Here is a 16863-nt window from a genome sequence, read left to right as displayed (position 1 = left end):
GTGCTTATAAACAAAACCTCACAACGGCATTAAAAATGTTTCATTAAATTGTCAATTACTTGTAAAATAAATAATAGCCAAGTCAGAAATGTGACACAACAAAGTAATAATTTAATTAAAAAAGAAAAATGTAGGCTACAAAACAGATTAAAAAGGCAAGTGCTTCCCCACATATTTTAATCCTTTTACACCATTATATCCAATTCTGTTGGATAGTTCCTTGTTCCTCTAGTTTCAGGCCCAACTTGATCTAGTTTAACCTGACTTCTTAACTTGTAACTCCCACCTGCTCTAAATTCATACTCTTTAAAATTCCTTAAGTAACCCAGCGCACACCACAAGGCACCAGTAACTCCATTGTCAAACTTATCTCTGCAAAGGAAAAAAATAAAAACCCCACCACTCCAGAAATGATTTGAGTTTATAAATGGATTTTAGCATTGCAATTGTAAAGTGCTGTGCTAAGAGACTTGTTCACTGAAAAACTCTGAGACGCTGACCACAACAAACAAAATTGGGACAAAATTTGAAATGAGCACTAGCTGTTTCCAACCTTTGGAAGTATTACCTGATAGAAGAATCAGTGTACCTATCTGTGCTAGTTCTTAAACCTGAATTTTAAATTAAACTCAAATACATTAACAGACAGACTGTCGTGAAGCTCTAGAAGCCCTTCGATGTCTTTCATTTACAGAGTGTAGCTATCACAGACACTTACTGTGGAGAAATGGCATTAATTTATTTTTTTTTGTCTATGACATGGAAAAAACAGATTAACAGAAGCAAAACTAATCTCAGAAAAGCTCTATGAGCTCCCCCAGGCTTGGCTGATGATCTGCTGAGTTACCCAAATTTCCTGCCTTCCCTGCTGCGTACGGAGAATGGAAAAACATTCCCTTCCTTTGCAGTTGACTTGTGTGTGTACCAGACAGAGATACAGCGGGCCACATCTTCCTCCTACCTCATTTCACGCATAAAAAATTCAGGCACAGAGGCTGACTGGTGGCACTGGTATCAAACAGCAAAGTGAACAGCAGAATCAAGCGTAAAAATTTTAAAATTCAATTTTGAAAACATCATCTGACAACGGAAACGTCGTCGCTCTTTCGGGGCTATCGCTGAAAAGCTGCAAGACCTGTAACAAAACGCATGAGGAACTAACTGCGAGTCAGTTTTATCAACAAGGGGCTACAGGTCTAAGCCTGGCTTGGGGAGAATTTAATGGAGCTTATTTACAAACCAGGAGGGGAAAACTGCGTTGGTGAAGGTAAACAGCCTAGACACCCCACAATACTGGCCCACATCATATTCTTTAATATCTAAAAGTAAAAAAATATGGCCCATTCCCACTGCCCTCCCTCCCCCCCCCAATATTTACAAGTAAGATCAGCCAAGATGATACATAAGGAAGATACACAGGCAGACTGTGCTTTCAGTCTCAGTTTGGTTTCTCCATCTTCCTGCTGACAGACTCCTTTATTGCTCGGGACACTGATGGCACCTCGTCCATACGGTCTGTGCCCCCCGGGACGCCGGCACAGCAATCAGCAGGGAGGCTTCGGCAAGCCCTGGCAGTGGACAAAACCTGTGTGGTTCATTGCAGGCTGAATCCCCAACAGAAGGATGACAGGACGTATAATGTATATATTTACAGTCATCCACTCTTTCAGCGCGTGTTCCACTGCAAGAGACTCCAGCATCTGCTGTGTGAGTTGGGAACTGTCAGTGTTGGCGTTTGGCACAGAAGTAACTTCTCATCTGTGGGCTGCAGCGAAACCAAAGAGATCCCAGATGTGGAAAACATGCACTTACGGGAAGGAACTGCACATTCCACCTCGGAACATCGATAGCCAATAGTGTGCACTTACAGAAGGAAAACACACAAATAACAGCTTAAAAATTTTTTTTAAAAATACAGCCACAAACATTTTGTAAATAAACCAAACTTCATTGCTCTTGGAAATAATACTGTGTCAGTTCCAACTTGGGCTGAAGCCTGCTGGGCACGGCCGGGAAGGTGAGAACGTGTAGCGTGCTGCTTCTGAACATGCCAGGAGGCCCAGTGGAAGAGTCCTCATGAAGGAATGCAGCAAATAAAGGTAAAACATATGGAAACATACGCAGGAACACAGTCTAGGAGCCCTAGGCAATTCCAATACTATGCTTGCAATGATGTGCTGCTGTTAGCAGTATGGAAGTCATCTGACAGCAGCTGCAGCGTAGGAATTAGTCATCAATAGTTGGCAACCAGAAGGCCTACAGAAGAGGAAAGATGAACACCTTTTAGAGAGCAGAGCACGAATCTCTCCTGCAGCACAGAGCAGGAGCTGATCACTGCTACCTTCTACAAGCCCAAAGGCAGAGACTATCGAAGAGGCAGCAACACCCTCCCAGCAGTTTAAGGTTCCACCCTGCTCTCGTGCACAGCACGTTCTCCAGAGCAGGCCACTCTTACACAAACTGAAAATACCAGCCACGTACAGTAACCTAAACAACTCACACTCCGTGTGTGCTTTCACGTGTGTGTTAAACACTGGTTCATCAGGTATGCTGCCCCACATCTACCTGCCAGGTAAGGTGCAATCAATGTGCAACAGACGGGGGCCCAGCTCTGGCCACAGCCCAGGGAAATGCCCATCAGCAGCACTAAGCCTTCTCAGATTCATTTCTAAAACGGTCAGCACCTCATTGAGCTAGCAGGAACTTAAAACACTTTCCTTACCATATTAGAACATGCACTAGCAAAAGTCATGAATTTGGGGTTGAACTGCAGACAGGTTATAGGACCTGTGTGTTTCCCATCCAGCACAGCCACCTTCATCCCACTTTCCCCATTCCAAACATGGATCTTCCCATCCTCTGAACCTGCAGACAGGAGTGGAAAACGGGACACGTGAGATATATTGGAGAGGCCAGCAGAAAAAATGAAGTATATAACTTTTTCTGTTAGAGAACTGTAGGGACAAGCATGTCTCGACTTCAGAGCTTCATCTTTAAAATACCCAAATTACAAAACCTCACTGGAGTTTACACACCTGTATCCAAACAGCAGGTTTGTATCACAGTGCAACACGATTCTGGCAAAGGGGTTAACAACTACGGTCACCCAGCAGAAAAGGAGAACTGACTCCATTCCGTGGAGGAGGAAGGACCCTTGCCAACTTGTACTAATGTGCAAGAGGCCAGAAGCTGGGTGTGAGAGTCACTGTTCACACAAGTTCTCAGTTCAGACACAGTAGGAGATAAAGCTTTCACTTGGTAGGCACAGGATCAAGTCAAAGGCTTCACCACTGAAGGCTACCAGATTTCAATGCACTATGCCAAATACCAGAGGACATCTCACTGGAGACATCGACTCTCCACATTGCCACAACAGGACAGGTTTGTCATTTTTAAATGGCATTTTGCATACCCCTCTGAGGCTGGGCACTTAACATTTTCGTAATTCAATTCTGCTTTAGTCTCATTTTAAATAGGATTCCTAATAAAAGTGCATGATATTTTCTTCTTCTGTATTTATATGTGCAGTGTTTCAGAAAGGAAAAATTAAGAAGCACGAGTTACAGCTCCACCGTATGTAAAAACTGAACAGAAATAAGTGTTTGGGAACTTCTTCCATTTGGAAGGTCACAACAGGAAGGTAAATGTGTGCAATAAAGAGTTCTCTAGAGACAAAACAAACAAAGAACCCCCTGATTTCTCTGCAATCCGGAAGTTCTCAACCAGAACAACAAAAAAGGTTTTGCCAAGACCATCACTCATCCAGGAAAAATGAGGGTCCACCAGGCTGATGGCTACTGCTTCTATGGAGGGTTAAGCAGAGCTTCTTCCACAGACATGGGGATTTATAAGAACTACATGAACAAAATGCAGCTGCCCCAGCACGTCACCAGTGCAGGAACGTCCCCTGGATGTTCCCTGGATCAGGGGATATGCTTGGATCAGTTGTCCAAGCACAACATACAGCCCCAAAACGCTCTGAGGCAGCACATGAGCACATCCTGGACACAGGGTGAGGATCAATGACATCAATTATACGACAGGTCTCCGTGCATTACAACTGTTTACCCATTTCTTATCTTTTTTGAAATAGTATTCATATATAAAGGAAAAAATTAATGTCTTCTTGCAGCCTCATTTACATTTCAGTCTAGAAATGCTGAGTAAACTAACAAAATACAAAAAAGCTTCCAGCTGCACTGTATCATTTAAATACATTCTGCTTCCCAACAGACACAACTTTAGTCCCACGTAACAGACCTCACTTCAGAGCACTGAAATTCTTTCCAAGAAGAATTATCTTACCTATCATGATGAACTGAGAGTCTGGTGTGAATGATGCCTCCAGCGTGACAGCCTTACTATTGTTATAACCCTATGGCACAAAACAGGAGAACAGGCAGTGGAGAGCGTGTCCCAACCAAAGGGCAGTTGCATGATGAACTGAGAGTCTGGTGTGAATGATGCCTCCAGCGTGACAGCCTTACTATTGTTATAACCCTATGGCACAAAACAGGAGAACAGGCAGTGGAGAGCGTGTCCACAGTGATCTGGCAACCAAAGGACAGTTGTTCCCCAAACTAACAGCAGGTAACACAGGCAAAGTGCTCACCCCAAACGTATGCAGGATGGCTCCTTTAAAGGCATCAATCAGCCGAATGAACCCTCCATTAGTTGATATGAGGATGAGTTTGCCATCGTTGCTGAACTTCAGGCCTGTCCACTCACACGTCCGATCATACTGCATCTTAAACGTAGCAAATGGCCCCTTCAAAGGAAAAATGGGAATTATGATGTAGACTTTATGCATTGCTGCTAATAAGAGTTTGCTCTTAACCTTAGCTCAAGAATAAGTTCAAGATTTTTCAAAACAAAATCTTTGGTCCTAAGATACCAAAGGAAAGTGTCATTGCAAAAACATGTCACCAGACGTGTTAGTTTCAAAGAAGTGTGAATCCACAGTTTCCATAGCAAAGAAAAGCCACAGAAGGGTGTTTCAATACCCAATAGTCCTGTACTTTACCACATTCAACAGCAGAATTAATTTAAGGTGGGATGAAGTTTTCAAACAAGACTGCTAATTGAAGTTAGAGAAAGAGCCTGAGCCAGTGTTATTGTCACTGACTTTTTGAAAACCATGGAACAAACTATGGTCAGTGCGTAGCCAGTTCAGCTGCCCACCCAATTCATCTCCTTGGAAATTTCCATCTTTCCTGACAATCCTGGCTCCATCTTTGCCAGTTTTCTTCCAGAATAAGCAGCAAGGAAAACAAGCAAACAAAACACAACACCGAAACCCAACAACAACAAAAAGCCTAAAAAGGAGTTTGGAATGGGTTAAAGAGTTAGCAGAAGTAAACTTTAACAGTGGTTCAAGAGTGGATTTCAGGATTTGGTGATGGTTCATACGCCTCTAAGATTAGTACTAACTTAAAACTCTCTAGGTGCAAAGTAGGCACCCTGGGTAATAAACTGGAGTAAAGAAATCCAGCCTCTGAGCACTGAGTTTAGACCAATTCTTTCAAGCTAAAAGGTTTAAGAAGTGAAGTTAGGGTAGGTCACCTTGTCAAAAGATCGGAGATCGTAAAGCTTCACCATTTCAGAATTGACTCCAGCAGCAAAAATCAACCCTTCTGGGTCAAAAGAACACACAGGCTTCCCCTGGAGATGCATTAAACCCTAGAAAATAGAAATTGTCCACATTAATTTGCAAAACTGATGCTCACATTTCTACTACCACCCTTTGAGTCCACTGTGAGCAGGACAGCAGCCTACAGGCACAATAACTGAATTACAACTGTAAATATTGAGGTTTCACAAAAGTTCAGAACTCAGCTTCTCAAAAGCAATTCTGACTACTTCAGGTCATCATACAGAGCTTCCAGTTTGCCACAGTGACAAAGTTTACATTAGAACAAATAAAAAACCCATTTGAGCTGTCATTCACTCAAAAAGTACCCAGAGAAGGGAGGATGTGGCTTTATTAAAAACCACACCAGGCAGTACCACAAAACACTGCTGCTGTGATTAGATTGATAGCCATGCTCTACCAAATATGGGTGCAAAGGAGGGGAAAAAAAAAAAAAAAAGAAAAGGTATTTTGAAAGCAAGTACAAATACCCTCCCCAGTGAACAGCACTGCTGAGCTTTCCACGTCTGTTTAATGAAAACTCATATCTTTTGGAAGCCAACAGACTTTACATATTAAAATTGACAGATTACTATCAATGCTTATTTTTAATGTTAACTTTTTCTGAACCCACATAGTAGAAAAGACTTGAGAAAATTCAGTAAAAGCCAACAGGAGATAATTTTCTGTATCCTGACTGGCAGATCTGTGCATGTCAGCCAAATACCTTTATGTAGCTGTATGCACATAAATAACAACACATCTTTGATTACATCAACAATATGTTTGTTTCTGCATTTCTGAAATACCATTCTTCTCTAGAGAAATCTAGAGACTCTACTACTTCTCTCTCCTTTCCAATTTAGGTCAGTTTTCCCTGCGGTCTCTGAAGACTAGGCAGTCAGCTACCAATATTCAAGGCTCTCACAAGTGGGACATCTCTGGTTTCATGATAATATTTCTTAGGCACCATGGCTGCCATCTCATGGGCAAGTTGAAATTTACAAGCAACACTTCCTCAACCTGTTTCCTAAACTGCTGGGTGCAGCTTCCAGTAACAAATCCCAGTTTTACCACTCTTACAACTTCAGGCATCAGCAAAAATCACAGACCTGCTACTGAAGTTACAACCCTGTCTCATTGGTAGCAACTCAGATTGAGATTCATCCCAATGGAAATCTACAAACTGGCATTAAAGGCATACTCCCAGAGAAAGGCAAAATTCAGATTTTTTTTTTTGTCAGAAAAAGCTTGGGTTTAATACAGATAAAACCATTTTATAGGAAATCTAACCTTTTCTTCCTTTTGCATTTGCAGTTACATAATCGGGAATAAGAACATAGCCCCCTCTCACAAGGAAAATGGTCCCAGTGAGATGGAAAATAGGAGAGCACAACTCTACGTGCCCAGATGTAGGGACAAAACAGCCCATCACCAATAAAAGGTGGAGATTCTACTCCTAGACTTTCATCCCTGCCCATGCTGCCAGCTCTGCTACTTTTCTCAGCCCACATAATCCTGCTTCCACTAAAAAAAAGTACAGTAAGCTATTTCAGCAAAATAAATTTTAAAAAAGCCAAATAGGGTTTTGCCTTGCTAGAAAGCTAAATCTGCTCACAAACAGGTCTGATGAACAACAAAGGTGATGTAAGGAGGGTGTAGACCATCTGGCTGCTGTGTTCCTTTAGATCATCAGCTTCTTCATCAAATTTAATTGGATCAATTTTAAACACAAACACACTGTAACTACCCAGATAAAATGCATCTCCCAATGCCCCTTCTGCTGCCATTCCCAACCCAGGAGCGATGCCAGCTGAGAGAGAACACTCTCTGCATGGGGGTAGCAGCCTGATGAAGAAGCTGAAAGGTGACACCCAGCTCTTCTCTTGTTTCATCAACTGCGGGTGCTATTTCTTGCTCTTCCCAGCAGAGACACAGGTGAAAGTGAGTGGTGTTACACAATGTGACATACATTTTTCACGGAGATTTGTGATCAAGGCTCCTTCACATTCCAGGAAGGTGTGAACACTAAACCAGCAGCATACATTTTGGACAGTATTTTTGTTTTATAACAAGCAGACATCCATTTTTCATCCTTCTAAGTGGAAGTGCAACACACCAAGCACATGAATTTGACATCCTACCTGGCAATTTGGAGAACGGAGATCCCAAAGTCGAATAGTTTTATCAAGGGATCCAGAAATAAAAGTGTCATCCACTGGAGACATCGAAAGAGCAACCACTCTGCAACACAGGAGACCACGTGCATCAGAAACACACAAAAGACGTGAATGGAGCAACACCCACCCCAGCAGTTGTGTACAAGCTCCTAATTGCCATGAATAGTTCTACAAAGCAAAAACTAGAGTGAATCGAGTGTAACATAACTCACCCTCGTTACAATCATTATTTCAATTTCTCCTGTAATGGGTCCAAACCACATCTTACCTTTTTGTATGCCCTGGGAAATACCGAATGTATTTGTTGTCGTGCAGGGAGAGGTATCGGATTGTATCTGAAAATATAAACAAACCATAAACTTTATTATACCATGAACCCAACCTCATCTAAAATGGTCACACAGTAAACTTGCTCCCCACAGCAACAGCAATTTTGCCACAGTAAGTCTGGTCATTCAATTTCAAGTCAGACTTTGAAACAGAATCAAGTTAGAAACAGACATAAAGCATAAAACAAGGCAAAATCAGGAATCAGGCACCAGGAAAAGATACTTCCCACAGTCTCAAGTCATATTACAGCTTAAAGGCAAACTGTCATGTGATTTATGTAAGTTAATGTCAAAGCTGCTCAAATTTAAGTACCGGTAGGTTTTATTTCAACATTCTCACAAAATGGAGAGTATCAAATTTACAAAGTTGATACTACCACTTTTTTTTTTTTGCTATACAGTATGAATCTTGCTGTCTTACCAATGTACACGTCCAGCAAGTAAGGCTCCAACCAAGCACTAAGCACAGAAAATGTGCAAATTCTAGCACTTAGCCAAAAACAAGATAAAAACATGACCCTCAAAGCCAGGACAAGACCATTAAAAAGCAGCAAATCTTTTTTCTTTTTTCAATCTGACAATCAACAGCTTCCCACAATCTCAGCGCTTAGAGCAACTAAGCTTTAAGAAGAGGACAGAGGAGTCATCTAAAGCTCAGTTCACTTAAAGGCAATCTTAAAAACATACTGAATAAATCAGAGCGGCATCTCAACATTTCTCAAGTGGTAATTTTATTCTGAGTGACTATAGATGAACATACCAAGAGTTGCCCAGAATTTTGGGAGATGCTTCCCCCCAAGGTTAAAAGGTATCTTTGTAAGAAGAAACAATTACTAAAGCACAGAAGCCCCTTTTTAATCTTTATGTGCAAATCCATCTGAGTGATGAAACATGAAGAGCACGAACTAAACCTCTGCTATGGGAAAGCAGCATCAGCAAAATCCCTTCTCACACTTGGTGAGTCCTCACACTCACTGTTAGGTTTTTGCTGGATGGGAGAGATGTGTATTATGCACCTGCACCATATAGTGCCAACAGACTCTGTGCTGCTGTAACACCAAGTCCTGCTGAAGCTCCAGAAATTATCTGAGGGAAAAGGACATTTTTACTTTTGACTCAGAAGAACAAGAGCCAACAGGATGCAATATGCACAGAGCATTTTAAAACTCCTAAAAGCTACTGTGTTAAGAGCTTTTTGAAAAGTTCATTCAGCAAAATCCAGTTTCTGTGAAAAAATTATCAAGTTACCATTTTTGCCTTTGGTTTCACATCAAGCTGAGATCAGAGTCCTAGACCACCCTCCAGTATTTGACAAGAAAACTAAAGCTGCCTGATCCAACTGGAAACATGATGCTGGTGACACACCATTCTGAAAGGCTCCAAATGACCCGAGGTGAGTATCCAAAACATGAATCCCCAACACCACTGTCACACCCCATCACGGCGAGAACCGATACGCTTCAAGCATGTTGTTAAGACACATCAAGTTTTTCCTGCCAGAAGTGTCATTACCTGATTTCTGAAGTATCCATGCAGAATTTCATCTTCCTTTGCTGAAGATGAAGCACTGGGGAACTGTGATCCTTTGTGATCCTTTTTGCTGGCAGCGCTCTGTCCCAGGCAAGGCAGTGGCCTGTACAGTTATCTCCTGTACCGGGTGGTATCATAGACCCTCAAACTGTACAAACTACTACCTCAGCCTGGAATCAGGCAAGAGGAACTAGGTTCAAAGGTCTTGAGGAAATCTTCTGAAGTGGACTGGTAGCAACTCAACACATAAAATGCTTGGGAGCAGCATTCCTATAACACATTCCCGGGTTTATTTTCCCTCCCAATAACTGTGTAACAGGTTAAATACAACGCATTTTGTATGCATTAGGGACTACAGAGTACCTGGACCCCTCCCAATAACTGTGTAACAGGTTAAATACAATGCATTTTGCCCAAGAAAGCATGCGTTAGGGACTACAGAGTACCTGGACCCATACAGAACACACCGCTGGTTTTATTAGGCTAAAAGTTTGTAACAGCAACAAATACTTTCATATTCCATCTTTTTCTTCTCTTCTAAACAAGTTTTTATTACAATGCTACCTCACAGGATGAAAACTCTTAAGTTTCAGTTCCTCAAAAGCTTACCGGTGCTTATAAACAAAGCCTCACAACGGCATTAAAAATGTTTCATTAAATTGTCAATTACTTGTAAAATAAATAATAGCCAAGTCAGAAATGTGACACAACAAAGTAATAATTTAATTAAAAAAGAAAAATGTAGGCTACAAAACAGATTAAAAAGGCAAGTGCTTCCCCACATATTTTAATCCTTTTACACCATTATATCCAATTCTGTTGGATAGTTCCTTGTTCCTCTAGTTTCAGGCCCAACTTGATCTAGTTTAACCTGACTTCTTAACTTGTAACTCCCACCTGCTCTAAATTCATACTCTTTAAAATTCCTTAAGTAACCCAGCGCACACCACAAGGCACCAGTAACTCCATTGTCAAACTTATCTCTGCAAAGGAAAAAAATAAAAACCCCACCACTCCAGAAATGATTTGAGTTTATAAATGGATTTTAGCATTGCAATTGTAAAGTGCTGTGCTAAGAGACTTGTTCACTGAAAAACTCTGAGACGCTGACCACAACAAACAAAATTGGGACAAAATTTGAAATGAGCACTAGCTGTTTCCAACCTTTGGAAGTATTGCCTGATAGAAGAATCAGTGTACCTATCTGTGCTAGTTCTTAAACCTGAATTTTAAATTAAACTCAAATACATTAACAGACAGACTGTCGTGAAGCTCTAGAAGCCCTTCGATGTCTTTCATTTACAGAGTGTAGCTATCACAGACACTTACTGTGGAGAAATGGCATTAATTTATTTTTTTTTGTCTATGACATGGAAAAAACAGATTAACAGAAGCAAAACTAATCTCAGAAAAGCTCTATGAGCTCCCCCAGGCTTGGCTGATGATCTGCTGAGTTACCCAAATTTCCTGCCTTCCCTGCTGCGTACGGAGAATGGAAAAACATTCCCTTCCTTTGCAGTTGACTTGTGTGTGTACCAGATAGAGATACAGCGGGCCACATCTTCCTCCTACCTCATTTCACGCATAAAAAATTCAGGCACAGAGGCTGACTGGTGGCACTGGTATCAAACAGCAAAGTGAACAGCAGAATCAAGAACTGAACTTTTATCACACAATGTTTAATCCCTTAGTTATTGCAGCAATGGACAAAACTCACATCAGCATGCTCAAGGGAGTATCACGGAGTTGTGCACTATAGTTGAACATTAATTCCTGTCTCTGACAGCACATCTATCACTGAAAAGTGGCTATAATTTTTTCCCAGCTCTTTAAAGCTATTTATCCAGCCATGTAGTTTTTAAGTGTAAGGAGATTAAATATGCTCAACTCCAGGGGATCACTTACCATCTATTTTGTTGGAGCTGTACACAACAGTGTTGGCAGCATGCGTGTACCTGATGAGGTCCACTCCATACTTCTTACTGTACAGTGTTCTTTTTGGCCTGTCAGAAGGAAGCAGAAATAATTGCACTCACTGCAACAAAAAGCTCCGACCGACACTCACCACATTAACTAGGCCTGTTTTCATTGAGATATAAGATTGTTTCAAGTAGTCAGATGTTTTTATACAAAGAAATAAAAGCTTTTGTATTTGATTTTCCAACAAACATGTTGGTGCTTTCTCCAAGACCATCCCTAGGCTTGAGGAGTTCCCTGTAACACTGCAAAATGCACTTATATGTTTCCTCCAAAAATGATTTTTCGCAGGATGTCTACTGCAAGAAGAATAAGGGGAGCTTGCATAACGAGCCTTAAATGTCAAGCAGCACTGCCCCATCGTTCCCTGGCCCATCCAAATCTCTCATTCATCTGGCTGCTTATTTTAGGTTGAGAATAATTTGTCCTTTTTGTTCTATGTTACTTCAAAACCTAGAACAGGGTGTCTCATTCAGAATAGGGCTTTTCAGTATTAAGGCAAACACGTAGATACACCAGTAGTCTGTGAAAGCAATGGTAACACAGGGACTCTCAAACTACTGGAGAATCATACTCATATCTGATCTTAATTAAAGCATGAAATTAAAATGTAACATTCTGCAACAGAATTAAAGACATTCTAGTGAGAGTGAAGACAACATACAGCACTGGAGGGTTAGGGGTCTGGTAAGCAAGTGATGTACTGCAGCGCTAGAAATTTAAACTGCAGAGTTTAATCTGCAAAGAAACTTAGAAGTAGCTGGTTAATAGGTGCATCTTGCAGCAGCAGCACCTGTTTAAGCAGTGTAAGGTCTCCACCACCCTCCTTCCCCTTTCTTACTCAACTGAGTTAGCATGGAGGTTTCAGAGCTGGGCAGCCAACCAACAGGGGTACCAAGCAACACCAGAAATAATACAATCTCTTCCGGGAGTTATTTTTAAGCCAGAAATTCATAACTCCAGTTATTACACAGGCCCACAAAATATTTTACCAACACAAACCAAAGACGATAGCATGGAAATGGACACAAACAGCAGGAGTGGTTCAAACCGATGCTGCTGCCAAAAGAAAAGTTTATCAGACTACACCCTCAGACAAGGTATTTCTAAAATGCTCGACTTCTTGTTTTCATTAGCCTGGAGTTGACACACCCCAACAAGAGCACGAGCTGGAGACTTTTCATATCAGAACAGAAATAGGCATTCATTCTTAAAGATTAATTCTCAAGCAGCAGAAGCCATAGGGTTTTGACTTCAAACGAACTTGCTGGGGACAAGCTTCCATTAAGTGAAAGCCAATACAGCAAGTGTAATTAAAACCCATATACCACCTGTACCACTTAGACCAAATCTCAACAAATTCTTCCTCAGTTTCTCCAGTAGATTTTTTTTTTAATAAATTTTCAGATGTAAACATGTTACAAACTGAAAACACCACATCAAATGTAAATTTGGACATGAAAATTCTGCAACATGAAAATTCTGCAACATTACACATACACTTCCCCATACTACTCTCTTTGGTTACCTTAGTTATGATGTTGATCAAATTGGGAAAAGAATACACAAAAAAACAACAAACGACAACAAAAAAATCCCACCAATCTCAAAACATATTAAGACTCTTATGCCTAGCCTGGCCTCTTCCTTATCTATGAAAAGTTTAAAGCTTAGAAGCTCTATTCAGAAGAAATTAATATACAGAGACAATAAAGATCAACAGATAGACAAAAGCACGTTTACCAAAAAGGAGGAAAGAAAGTACTTCTGTGTTTTAAGAAAGGTGAAGTCTTCATGTAAGCCGATACAAGCAGAAGCATGTCACTTCATACAAGACTGATTGCCTGCTCCAAATCAAATATTTAAAAAAACAAACAACAAAACTAAGTTTCACATATTTTTTAAGCAAGTCACGATCACTAAACAATGTTCCAAGTTGAAGGTTAATCTATCTAGCCCACTTGCAAATCAAGCAGTATTGCTAAAGAAAAATGCTTTATGAGATCACAGTCAAATCTGCTATAAAAATGAAATAAAACCCAGGCAAGGTTTGTAATAATATCTGTGCCTTGGTTTGAATCACTGCTACTGTGGGTAAAACCATCATCCAAAACCAGGCTCACCGATTTGTCCAGTGGACACTACAGCTAAGCAGGAGCCCACGTCCACCACTTCTTTATTTGTATAAATAACACCCCACTGATATATACTAAAATACAAACTAAACCTTTGTCAGACCACCATTCCGTCGTACCAGGGTTACAAATTCACAGCCACAAGCCTCCCGTTCCCAGCCTGAAGGACTGCTCTCCATCCCAACACACAACTGTGTTCTGAAAGTTTCCAGAGTTCATTCCTAGACCCCAACGGCCACAAATAAGGCTCTTGGCTATGCTTTTGAGCCAGCCTCCTGTGCAGGTATTTGGTGATGCAGAACGGGTTAAAATAATTTAGTTGTTTACACATTTCGAAACAGAAGGAGAATCTCATGTCCAAAATTATGGGATGCTCAAGAAGCTGCATGACAAATTTTTCAAGCTTCCTGCCTAAGCTCAGAATATAGATGATAAGGGAATCAGTTTCCCAAGGAGATAATGTTGTCCTGTGAGCTCTAGGCTACACGGCGCCGTTTAAACCATCCCGACACTTTTCGAAACTGAAGTTCACCAAGAAGAGGCTTGGCCATACTGGTAATGACTCTCATAGCCGTATGGCTCATTTTGCTATGCAAACCAAAGCAAATTAGGCAAGGGTGTACCTAAAGCATAACCAAACACAGCTGCATTTTAATTCTAACAGCAAAACCGCTCATTAATGGGGGACCCCCCCCTGCCAAATTTGCCACTTTTACATAAGGAAGTTTTAACATTCAGGCCGTTTGATGAAGTAGGGTATCTTACACTGAAACGCAGCAAGCAGGACGTTACATTGACTAGCAATGACATACACAAGAAAGTGAGAGTTTCAGGCCCCTGAAACAGTGGTTTAAGAAACGAAATGAACTATGGGCCTGAATGTGGCCACGGTGCCATATTCTGCCATTTCACAATGATCGTTCACAAATTTGAGATTTCATCTCCACATGAATCTTTAGTGACAAAGTAATTCACAGCTAAAACTTTCTAAGTGAGACAAAAAGTGCGCCCTGCATCCCTAGGTACCTCTAAAAACCACACTTACACTTTTAAGTCAATTGATAATACAGGAGAAACTTTCAAATTAATTTTACAACCCCTAGAGAAATGCATCCTGAAACAGGGGTTACCTTGATGAAACTACTCTCGTTGCCCTGTAGCACTGCAGTAGACAACCATCGATCTTCTACATTTAATTTAATTAAAGCAAATCCTCTGACTATAAGGCATGCATCAGGACTAGATGGAGACAGGGATGAAAGGACCAAATGTCTCCCAACTGCATCAAACTATTCTTTACAAGTTTGAAAGGGGAAGAGCAATCAATACCATCTGCATTAACATCACTCGGCCCTTCTACTATTGTATATAATTAGGATCTAGAATAGAATCCACAGCAGACACCATACATATAGATTTACCTCTTCTTACATAAATAAAATTTAAATTGTTTCAGATAAGACTTTGCTCTATCAGATGGGGAACACCAACAACTTTATGATGTAAAGGAAGCAAACTAAATAAAAGTGCAAAATAACATATAATACGTGGTCTACAAAATTAAGAGAATATGCAGGACACAATCTTTCAAACACAGCAAGTATGATGTCTCTGCTTGAAAATGCGGGAGAATTAGGAATACCTGGTTTATTAGAAAATATACACAACACTGACACATCTACCTCCTGGTACTCCCAAACCATTTCTTTTTCATTTCTGCATTATCCTGTCCTTTTTATTCTCTCTCCTACAATACTTATGCTCATTTTTCTTTCACTAGTATGAGATGCTAAGTCTTGACTTTACAAAAAAAAAAAAAAAAAAAGAAAAAAAGAAAAATCACCTCAGAATTACATCTCTACACCAAACAGCACATGAAAGTTAGAACTTAAAATTTAAAATAATTTAAAATGACATATGCATACTTGCACCAAGAAGAAAGTTTTTGATGGAATAATGACAGAATTTGGTTCTATTTGTTCCACCTTTCACAGAACGCAAATGCCTTTTGTGTACATTCCAAGACATCCAACTGCAAGTGTCACTGGTGGTCTTATTTGCATGTTTTTATCCGCTGAACAAGAGCACCATATCTCAAGCACTGTGTAAATTTCTAGGGTTTCACCCTTAAAACAGGACAAGCACTGGGCAATCAATGAAAGAAGAAAGATAAACTAGACAACTCTTCAGTGAGAAACACACACACCTTAATTCATTACCCTCAAGTAACAGAAATCAATAAACACCTTGATTGATTAAATATAAATTAAAACAATGCTTGAAGACACATGTAAATCACACATATATTTAATCTGTGGTTTACAAGTAAAAATGCAACTAGAAAAAGGACTTAAAGCACAGATGACCCCCTTAACGTGCAACATTCCCAGGCACCACTGAGGAACTAGGTTTTAAGGAAAACACCAAGTTTTCAGAAGTTATAGTAAATGCGCGCCACACCATCTTCACCTTTTGCCTTAAAACATGCATCCAGGAAGTTACACTCAAATTAGGCTGTTTAAAATTACACATCTGCAGCTGCTCACAGCAATTGCCTCTGTTTTAATTAGAGAAACTTAAGTCCAGAGAAGTCAGTTTGTATATCTGTAACAATCCCGAGGCCTGGAAGTGTGACCAGACTCAACCCCTTGAGCTTAACAACTATTTAGTTCTCACAGCATTGAACTCTCCCACACTCGGGAAATTACCATGGCTGGCTCCAGCCTGCCGGAGATAACCAGCAGAGACACCCCTAGTGCAGACAAAACTACGCTGCTCCCGTTTCTGCGCCCCACTTTTAACTGTTTCGAATCCCCCACCCCACCCTCCGGGTCAGACACCGCCGCAGCTCCACTTACGAGCCTACACTAAAAAAACGAAGAAAGAAACGCCAAAGCTTATCAGCCAGACCTGCCACCTCCTCGGCGCACTGGCAACGGGCGGCAGCCAAACCGGCGCCCCTCACAGCTCCCCCACCCCGCCTCAAAAACGCGCCCCAGCCCAGGCAGGACCCCCCCCCCTCAGAAGCGGGCCAGGCCGAGTCCCCGCCACTCACTTGCCCTCCTGGCAGTCGTAGAGAACTG

General features: G+C 41.0%; 1 protein-coding gene across 1 annotated transcript in view; it reads right to left on the bottom strand.

The window, feature by feature from the left end:
- Window positions 1-1886: 1886 nt before the first annotated feature.
- LOC106898270 (WD repeat-containing protein 82-like) overlaps window positions 1887-16863 on the bottom strand; it is a 15429-nt gene continuing 452 nt past the window's right edge. Inside the window, exons 2-10 of the mRNA XM_014959407.1 lie at window positions 16836-16860; window positions 11574-11671; window positions 8078-8144; window positions 7774-7873; window positions 5563-5679; window positions 4613-4768; window positions 4306-4375; window positions 2723-2865; window positions 1887-2256 (exon numbers count right to left, since the gene is read on the bottom strand). Of these exons, the coding sequence (XP_014814893.1) occupies window positions 2227-2256; window positions 2723-2865; window positions 4306-4375; window positions 4613-4768; window positions 5563-5679; window positions 7774-7873; window positions 8078-8144; window positions 11574-11671; window positions 16836-16860 (806 nt within the window). The 3' untranslated portion in view covers window positions 1887-2226. The remainder of the gene's footprint in view (window positions 2257-2722; window positions 2866-4305; window positions 4376-4612; window positions 4769-5562; window positions 5680-7773; window positions 7874-8077; window positions 8145-11573; window positions 11672-16835; window positions 16861-16863) is intronic.

Source organism: Calidris pugnax, unplaced genomic scaffold (assembly GCF_001431845.1).
Source record: "Calidris pugnax isolate Ruff unplaced genomic scaffold, ASM143184v1 scaffold407, whole genome shotgun sequence".
Taxonomy (NCBI): Eukaryota; Metazoa; Chordata; class Aves; order Charadriiformes; family Scolopacidae; genus Calidris; species Calidris pugnax.
The sequence above is the reverse complement of the archived record's forward strand: the minus strand, read 5'-3'. Positions and strand labels throughout refer to the sequence as shown.